This window comes from Nicotiana tabacum, chromosome 16, assembly GCF_000715075.1.
Source record: "Nicotiana tabacum cultivar K326 chromosome 16, ASM71507v2, whole genome shotgun sequence".
Lineage (NCBI taxonomy): Eukaryota > Viridiplantae > Streptophyta > Magnoliopsida > Solanales > Solanaceae > Nicotiana > Nicotiana tabacum.
The window spans coordinates 95,684,395-95,694,786 of NC_134095.1; the positions used below are offsets into that span (position 1 = coordinate 95,684,395).

Here is a 10,392-nt window from a genome sequence, read left to right on the forward strand (position 1 = left end):
ATCAAGGATTAAGTCACTCGCGCATGAACATAAGAAAGTTGAGTAGATGGATAAATACACACACCTGATAGGCTCTCTCCAGGAACCATCACGAGTTAAAACAAAAGTCGCTTTGGAGATTGCTTCTTTCAAGGAGTTGTCCTCTTCCATCAAATATCTGATATCTTGTAAAATGGCTGAGAGTAATCCATCTTGAGAAACAAACTCAGGCATGTGAGGGATTACATAATGTTTGAAGAAGTCCGCCTTTGTAGGTTCTGCAACTTCTAAGTATTTATTCAAGATACTCCTTTCCTTATCTGATTCAATTCTCAAGAAATCATCATTCAATAGATCTTCACGTACACCATTTGGTTTTAACCATTTAGTTAACCTACTCAAAGATACCATTTTTCTGCTCTTGAAAGACTCAAACATAGGAATCTCTTTGATGATAACCATATGAGTGCTATTCATTGAATCTTCACAGAACCACTTCGACTGGAGAATGTAGCTCCTAAGTTCATGCATTTCTCCCTCCAATGCATTAGTAAAGAGCCCCTCGATCTTTTCTATTTTCACAGCTGCAGCCAATATTGCATTTAATATACCATTTGCAGTCGGAGGCTGGACATAACGTATTAACTGAGGATGGTCTATTGGGAAGTCACGCCTCAATATCAGGCATCCAACGCGCAGCAAAAGTGATGACATATTCTCACTCCAGCCACCATCTTTGATCACATTGGAATTTTCCACTAGCTGCAGGAGACGATTGTTTAGAACAGGTAAAATAGGCCACTTCGAAAACAAAGAGAGATCATCACAACAAGACTTAAGATAGCTCCACAGCAGTCTCATCCAATCCAAATCAGGATGTCCTTGACAACAAGGGACCCAATTCACCTGTTTAGCCAGCTGCCAGTCTGCTGGGAGTAATTGCACGAAAAGCCTCTCAAGCAAAGGGCAAGTCAAGAAAGTAATGTTAAAATCTTCACTTTGGGCTACTTCACTTAACTTGTCATAGAGAAAAGCAGAGATCCCAGAGTCTACAAGTTGGTGGGGAAGAGAATCCTTAAGAAGACCATATCCGTCGCCGTCAGCAATATAAATTTGATCACTCTCCCCCCTCTTCTGAAATTTTGTGAACAAACCATTGGAAAGAGGTATCAGGGGTAAGCCAAAGAAAGTGCTAGATTGAACTGGAGTTCTTAGGTCAAGCAAGCAGTATTCTAAGGTTAAGATCATAGCATTTCTATCTCTAAATTCACGATTCCTCCTAATTAAAAGAGTGCGGAGTAGTTGAGGTGTAAGAAAATGCAGTCCGGGGCATATCTCCTTAAATTTTTCCACAAGAGCCTCGGGAATGGTCGCCACAGGCAAACCAGCATCTGATAATGCATCCACAAGTTCCCTTGCCTTGTCAAAAGTGAAATCTGGAAAAATTGCTTGCTTCGTTGAGATCCATTGTCCACCTCTGGCTTTTGTATACAACACTCTAAGACCAGAACCAGAGATGAAATTATAGAGTTTCCGCACCACTGACGCCCATGGTTCATATCCCATCTTGGTTGGCCAAAAGGAAAAGAATGAATCACATGGGCCAATTTCTGAAGCAACTTTCTCAAGCATATAACCATAAGCTGGAGCAATGACATCTTCAAGTAGGTACATATTCCACTCAGAGCGTTTCTTCCCACCCCCAGCCATGTCATTGCCAAACCATATATCTCTTCGGTTTGATGATAACTCAAAATATGCATTGACATGCACAGGAAGCCCAGTAATGACTGGCAGTGGCAAAAAACAGAAGGCACGACCCTCAAAATTCTCTATAGCACCAGTTGATGCCACTGGGAAGTCTAGCAATTTAGGAGTAATGAGATCAGATTCATCAAAATCACCATCCAAATCGCTTTCAGTTTTCTTTGTGTGTAAACAAGTAGCGACACATGCCCAAGGAATAGTGTTATGGTACTTATCAAGGTTGGCATGACTATTCTTACCTCGAAGAAAGCCTAAGCACTCACTAGTTAACCACAAATGTGCACGACCACCAGAAGTGCTCTTCTCGGACACCACAATCTTATGACACTTCCATGGCAAGTCTATATTCACAGACTTACATAATTGGCTGAGGAACTGAGCTTTATTACTTTTGTCATGCCGCTTCCCATACATAAGACTGAAGACCTGATGATTTGGATCACTTTCATCCTCAGAATCACCTACATATTGCTTGTCAACACAATGTAGCAGTTGCATTTCACTATTAGCACCTTCTTTCACAAAAATCGATATACTTTTCACGCTCCGCAGGAAAAGCAATGTCTCAGAGACAACCTCTGAAAAGGAATGAAACAGTGCTAGGACATCATCAGGTGTGTACCCTTCTTTCTTTATTTGGCTTCTAGAAGCAACACTTGCACTCCGAAGAGGGAATCGGAAGAGGGTTCCAGGGAAAGAATGTTGCAGATCACACCCGAAATGCAGAAATGGAGAAAATTGGTCAGGAAATTGTTCTAATATTCTTCTGCCCGTAAATTTGATCCGCAGGCCAGGATGTGAAGGAGATATCCCAGGTAGATTGCAGGAATGTGGGTCAAACATGACAATATTTTCTCCCGAAACAAAAGTTGGTATATCTGTGAAGTGATAAACACAATTAAACCCCAGCCCGAATCTTCCAATGGCAAATGGTTTCTCTAGTTTAGTTTCTTGACCTATACGAGAGATTGCATACAAATCTTGGGGAGTAAAAACAGAGTCATTGAAACAGTACAAAGCAGGTCCCTGCCAATCCGCCATTTCAGGAGAGAGAACGGATGAAGTCCCATATTGAGTTTTATCCAATAAAAAAGTCACCTTTGAAGCATTAGCATCCTCGGCATTTTGTACCAGCTCAAACAGAGTCCCAGGTCCATCTGCATACATTTCAAGTATATGTTTAAGCCTGGTTGTTAATGCTTCATGCTGCCCAAATGCTTCAGCAGCACCAGACAAGCTCAGGTTCATGGAATCAGCACTTTCTGCAAGCAATATCATTCGAAGAGAGCGTACTCCTAGTTTCTCAGCAACATCATTAGAAATGTTTCCATGCACAAATCTATGGACAGTTTGACTTGCATTAAAAGCCATTGTAGATGAACTACCAAACGAGGAACTAGGATCTTCTGAATCAAGCAACCAGGGAGCGTCATTGTATACCAAATCTGTAGCAGAAAGTAATCTACAGGACACATCAGGCAGGTAGATCTTAACTGGATCTTCGGAAAACTGAACTTCAGAAAGATGTTGTGCAATTAATATAGCAGCCCTGATTTCCTGAGTATGCAAGGGAACAGAACCTTTCCTTACTGCCATTCGACTTAATATATTAGCATAATCATTAGGACACAAGAACTCTCGGATGCCCAGCTCCAGGAATAGTTCTTTGAAAACTGCCAAATCCACAGGTATAACACGCATATAAGGAGCCAAATGAAGAGGGCCATTGAGGACAACCTCATCAGAGGTCGCAAATCCATCTCCAACCCAAATCCACCGACTTCCCTCTAAAACAGCCTTGACAATGTCAATTTCATCTGAAGCAAGCATGCTCATCAATATAGAATATATCCTTGGCATTGCTAAGGCCAATTCCTTCCTTAGCACTGGATCTGTGACAATCTCACTATTTTTCCCAAGCTCAAGAAGCTGTGCAGCAATTACACTTCCTCCAGGTGGAGAAGACCAACCTAGTTGACTAGATAAAGCTGAAGAAGAGCATTCTCCATCCAGTATGCGCATGCTTGCAGAGACAAGCCACAAGTCAGAGTATAATCTCACAAGTTTAGGAGGAGCAACCATGGACGAGACAGCAGGCCATGGTAAAGACTGATACGGAGAAGAAACAAGAACCGGGCACCAACATATCAACCGAAGATCACTCCAGAACTTTTCTAAGTCAGATTTAACATAACGAGGTTTAAAAGCGTTTGTGGCTCTTGAGAACATTCTATTCATGCTTCCTTGATCATCCTTGGTTGGATCAGATAGCCACTTCAATGCATTCACTTCCAAATATGAAAGAAGCACTTTACCTCTAGAATGAGCAATTTGTGGATCGGTATGCATCAATTTTTCCACCCTTCGAGCACTTTGTATCACTGTCTCATTGGACACGGTTGTCCTGAGACCCAAACCTTGTAATATGTCAAGAATACCAGATTCCTGGAAAGCACCATAAGGAAAACTATCACAATCTTCCAATAAGGCATATAATTCCTCATTTCTTGGATCATACAACACCGAAGGACTTCTCATGGAGCCATTAGACGAAGGGATAAAGTCCAAGTTCCTCAGATTTTCTTTAAAATGTGCATCCTCAACACAAAGATGAGGCAGCTCTCTCAAAATCATAACCATGATGTTGTCACGAACATCAGGATCCAGCAAATTGACCCTATCTAAGACATGCTTCTTGTAGAAGTCTGCCTTCCTTATACGTTCAATACCGAGATATCTATTTAGCACCTCTTCTTCGGTATTTGAAGAACTACTAATGAACTCAGCAGAAAGGAGAGATGCAGAACACTCCAGGGGTGGCAAGTATTTTTGAGGGTTTACTAAATCAGAGAAATGAAAACTTTCAGAGCACTCTCCACCATAAACTCGATAAACAGGCAACCTCTTGCAATTGTGTAAGTCAGAAACATCCATACAATTGGAAATATACCACCTTGGATCCAGAAGAAATCCACGAAGCTCATCTCTGTCTTCCATTTCCAGATGTTGAAGAGATTCTTGTGCTCTCTCACTTGAAGAGACAGCATCAAAGATAGACTTCAGAACACCGCCACCATCAGCATCACAGACATAACTAGATAAGTCTGGATGCTGAATATCATGACTGTGATCTAGTATCTTGCATCCTATCTTAATCAGAACATGTTGCATTTTATCAGACAAGTTTTCTGCATTCAGCAATTTTAAGTTCCTAGATGGTCTATACAAATGCCCCGAAGCTGATGGTAAGATAGGCCAATCACCAAAGAGACTTAACTCTGCACATCGATCTCTAAGATAACGCCAGAAGAGCACAAACCATGACAAAGTTGGATGGTTAGAACAAGACCCAGGGTCCCATAGAACTTTAGTTTTATACTTCCATTCAGCAGGGAAAAATTTGGGTAATAATTGAAGGAGCTCAGTAACACTAAAGAAACTAAGGTTTGCACCAGATGCCTTTGCCACAGCCATCAGTCTGTCCAACAAATTGCAAGGGATTCTCCTGTCGATTACTCTACCAGAAAGGTTATGAAGAAGTGTGTATTCCAAATCGTTGCATATAAAATAAGAGATTCCCTTTGTCGGTTCAGACAACAAACCAAAGTCTCCATTTGCTAAAGGAAGTAAAGGCAAACCAAATGCATGTATGCCAACATCTGTATCAAGGAGGTCCTCAAGGCAATACTCTAACAGCATAAGCCTGTTAGATCTGTCAATCGCACTTGCAGATTTTCTTTTCCTAAGATAATGGCGTACTGAATCCGGTGTAACTACTTTCCATTTAATAGAAGTAACACAGGTCACAAGCATATTAAACAATCCATTTGGCAAACGAACAACAGGCATGCCTAGCTGGACGAGCGCCTGCTCAAGCTCTTTGCTTCTTGACAACTCGCTATCATGAAGAAAAGCTTCTCTTGCTGAAACCCAGTTTCCACCGTTGACGTTTGAATATAAAACAGGGTACTCAATGATGTTCCGGTAGATGTGCTCAACTAAAACATTCCATGGCTCTTCAAATGAACCAGTGGGCCATAAGGAATAGTAAGTCTCAGTAGGACCAAGCATCTGTTGCACGCCCAGTAGTATTTGAGCATAACTAGGAGCTACAACATCTTCTAACAGAAGCCTGTTCCAAAGAGAACGAATTCTTCCAGATCTGTCCATATCAGCTCCATACCAAATGCCTCGACGATTCGATGAAACCTCAAAGAATCCATTAATATGTGCACTTAATCCAGTTTTGACAGGTAAAGGCAAGAAACAGAAAGCCCGACCTTGCTTAAGAACATCATCCTGCAAAATGAAAAATAAACGACGACAGAGAGCTTAGATGAGTAGGCACTTAAACTAACAAATAGAGAGGCCCTGAGCCAGTGAGCATAAACCTTGCAATCAAATAATTCTCAATGGAGGAGAATCGAAAGGAAGCACAGAAGTACACAGTCTCCCAAAATTTTAAAGCCAATGCTTGAATTTCAAGTAATCATGTTACAGTAAACTAATACTCAACAAGTATACCGGAGTCCTAAAATCCGGTAATATAATAAGCCAACAGGTCAAATAAAAGCACAGGTAATTCCTAATATACTTAAATCTATAAGCTGGTTTATCAACGTGATTCCCATCCTCAATCAATTAGATGGAATAACTTCCCGTTATACCTTAGAAGCAGACAAGACAATACATCTTGAACACCAACTAGGACTAAAGGCGCACCAACAAGCACTGATTCCTAGTACGATAGTAGCACCAACAGTTTAGGTTACAAGCTCAATGTTAAGCACACACAGTTCAGGTTACAAGCTCAATGTTAAGCACACAGAGGCAATCCACTAGAGATCAGAAATTGTTAAAGAAACGACAAGATCCTTCTTTTGTCCCTTCCAGGAGATCGTTAAGATCAAGAACCCGCAGGATACCAGAACATGAGCAATATATGACACTTTAATTATAGAAAGGAAAACAGTACATTCCGGAAATCCTCGTTCATTTCCGTTCTTTTTTGTTTATTAGCCAGCAGGGGAGAGGAATAGGAGAGATATTTCCAGAGAGGAGGTTATCGTCACTCGGAATTTTGAGGATAGACTACCTATTGTATTGTCCAACCAGAAGATTAAAAGGTCTGGTCGGAGTACTGGCAGAGGTAAAAAGACATTTTACTAAGTACTTTCTCTACTTCATTTTAAATGACATAGTTAATTTTAACTTTATCCCAAACTGTTTTGTGCCTCTACTTCATTATAAAAAGGCACACTGCCCTTTTAATGCGATGCAAATTGTTCCATGAACTTCACAAAACAAGATAAATAACAGGGTGCACACCAATCACAAACTTAAGGTGAATTGATTTGAATTTAGTACATCATAGTGATACAGGAATATTTAGTCCTTAATTTGATATGGTTTTTGAAGGACAGAATTGGATCATGGAGGGGATCTAATCTCTTCTAAATGCTATATTTTTTTTTACATACAGGAGATGTGCTAATGGGGTGATTCTAGCCATTTCTCATTTCCCTCCTCTGTTTTTTCCTCCTACTGATGCTACCTTAGCAGTTGTTCTGTTCTTTCCTCCTACTGACGCTCCCTTAGCAGTTCTCTCATATTTACTTCATTTGTTATCTTGCTTTGTCTTTATGAAGATTTTTTTGTATCATAGCCTTTTGTTTTGTTTGGTATCGTAGCCTTGGTTAACTAGAGAACTACACGTCATACTTAATTGTAACTTCGCTATGATATAAATCATTTCATATTACTTGTAATAGGTTATCTAAACATAGGCCAAAAATATTTTTGTCACAGGATTTATTACTATCTACTTCAGCACAAGGATTTATAATTATCTACACTATACACAAAAGTGGAATACAAGTACTACAATTCCATCCAGCATCCAAGGGTATGGCCTAATGATCAATGAAGTAGGTTGAGAGCTATAAGGTCTCGGATCCAATTCTAGCAAATGCAAAAACCCAAGATGATTTCTTCTCGTCTGTTCAAGTCTTGGTGGACAGAGTCAACCGGTACATGAGCTGGTGGGAGGTAGCAGGTATTTATGGAATTAGCAGAGGTCCGTAAAAGCTGGACCGGACATCATGGTTATCAAAAAAAAGAAAAAAGAGCACTACAATCTCATCCTTGATCATCTCGTTATAATTCAATGATATCCTCCTTATCTGCGAAGCTTGACTTCACCTGTTTACTTGATTGATTGACTTGTAACCCGTCAAATAACTGGATGCAGAAGCTACATTACCTTAGATGAATTATCTGATATGCAAACAGCAACCGATGCCCAAGGCAGAAGGTAAACATCAAAGTCTTTTGAAGCTTTCGCCGCAAAAGCACCTATCCTGCTCGATGGTGAAGACAATCTTTGTACTATATAAAACCTATCAGTTCTCTTCTGAGGATGATTGTCATTAACTGCCTCGCTCAAGAACTCCAATGAGAAGGTATCCACGGTGGAGTCATTTGAATCAGTCAATTTCGATAGTCTCAAAAGTGCCTGACGATGCCAAATGGTATCACCGTTGACTGTGTTCACAGAGCAGGAATATGTTTTCCGTGGCCCGGCCATACCAACATCCCATTCATACATCTCTACTGATAATACACTTTTAAGAAAAAGTAGTGAGAAAACTCCTTCCTCGTAAAGTTGTACTAACATTGAAGAGATGTCATCTTCCAAGTAGCCTTGCTTGGAGAGCTTACTGCTAGCAGCCTGATCTGCGCTCCTCAAAGGGAAACGGAATAAAGTTCCATGGAAAGGACTTTTCATGTCACAACCAAAAGCACAATATGGAAAGAACTGATCTTTGTACAGTGAGATGGCTGAAGAACTAACATACTCAATTCGTTTTCCAGGATTTGATGCTGAGACATTTGGAAGGTAAACACCCTGGGGATCAAATAGTACAACATACTTTCCACTTACAAAGGAAGGCAAATCAGTTAAATGGTACACCGAGTTGAAGCCAACCCTGGAAGAAAACACACCAATTCAAAGAGATAAGTTGATTGCATTTGCGAGAAACTTAACCAAGATTGAGGAAGAAAAGGGTACAATTTCCCCTCAACCTCTTTGTTGTTTCCTTTTTAAGGAAAAGGTGTAAAACTTTCTGTGTTTTAAATTTACTAACAAGTTTCCATTGTGAATTAATATGAAAGCAATTTAGATAAAAGAACGGGAAAGACTCTTCTTCAGAATTAATAACACCTATAGCAGAAATCCTCAATAATAAAAAAATAGCAATGTTTGGTTTCAAAATGTTCTTTTGAAGAAAAATAAACACTTCTATAATATAGCAGTTGATATGTTCACACCTTCTACAGAGAATTACAACTTACAACACCTTTATTGGGACATAACTACTACTTAAAATTTCAACTGTTACAGCCAGCCACTTTCTGACCAAAGTTCCTAATAATAGAGTAGTTGTTTTCCACTTTCTAACTTGTTTCCATGTAATCTCAGGAAATTCAAACACAGACAAATCACAAATTTACGAAATCAGCCTAGTACCAGCTCAAACTCCAAAAACGATAATGTTTGTCAAGTTCTCATAAATATCTAGTAGACTTTAGACATTTCGACATAAAAAATACTTCAGATAACACCTTCCCACCAAAATTTAACCATAAGCCAAAGTAGCATTTATCCAAGTATACACATTAGGGCACCGAACTTACACAAGGATTTATGTTATATAATGAACTTTTTACCCAGTGAGTGTATTTAACATGGTATAAAAGGTAACATATCATTTATTTTAAGTTACCAATCGATGTTAGTATTAAATATGGCTACCTGCAATTATCTTTTAAGTAACCTGATTATGCGCAATATATTTTTAAAACCATCAGTGTATATTTGAAATGAGGAAATTACCCAAAGCGACCGGTTTTCCAAGTCTGGCCATGCTTGCCGCTGCCCCCAATCCTAGAAATACTAACAAAATCCTCTTCAGAGAAAACGGCGTCGTTGTAAGCCAAAAGCGCAGGGCCTTGCCACTGTCCGAGCTTGTCAGAGAGCAATGACTCAGTCCCGTGATTCCGACGGTCAAGGCAGAGGCAAACTTTGGTAGCTCCGGCATCGTCGGCGTTCTGAATGAGCTCCTTAAGCACCGTAGTGCCCTCCGGATAATTCAACAGAACCTCTCGGATTCTCCGAGTTAGATCTACTTTCTGGCCGAAATCTTCAAGGAAGATTGACTCCGGCGACGGAGAGTCCATATTATTTGGGATCAAGTCGGCGGTAAGAGAAACTTCTGAGTCAAGTCATTACAAAATTTTGATTTGATGTATGAACTAATGACGACCTGCTTGAAGAAGAGGAATATCTGCAGAAAGAGTAAAATGAGGCGCCAAGCGGAACGAGAAATCACCGATTGTTTCTGATATTTGTCAGCATAGTAGAGATATGACGTTGAATTTCCTTTTTTCTTTTTATTTTTTTATTTTTTTATTGAATTTGTGTGGGTGGGGTAGAGGAAATATAACTTTTTAGACAAATGATTGAAATTCAAAATTTGTCAAAATTACCAAATGTCAAATAATCATGTCTATGTAACTACACGACTCGTCGGTTTGACTTCTAGCTTTCCGTTTTGTGACTTGAGGTCTTGAATAGCTTCATTT

General features: G+C 39.8%; 1 protein-coding gene across 4 annotated transcripts in view; it reads right to left on the reverse strand.

Annotated features, from left to right (window-relative positions):
• LOC107792423 (uncharacterized) overlaps window positions 1-10,160 on the reverse strand; it is a 50,421-nt gene extending 40,261 nt beyond the window's left edge. For 3 of the 4 annotated variants that reach the window (XR_012700174.1, XM_075233081.1, XM_075233080.1), the window contains exons 1-3: window positions 9,644-10,160; window positions 8,009-8,735; window positions 65-6,045 (exon numbers count right to left, since the gene is read on the reverse strand). Coding sequence is in view for 3 of the 4 variants with exons in the window: in XM_075233081.1 (XP_075089182.1) it covers window positions 65-6,045; window positions 8,009-8,735; window positions 9,644-9,987 (7,052 nt within the window). In the remaining variant the exon portion in view is untranslated. The remainder of the gene's footprint in view (window positions 1-64; window positions 6,046-8,008; window positions 8,736-9,643) is intronic. The other variant, XM_075233082.1, reaches the window with a different exon arrangement.
• Window positions 10,161-10,392: the final 232 nt, after the last annotated feature.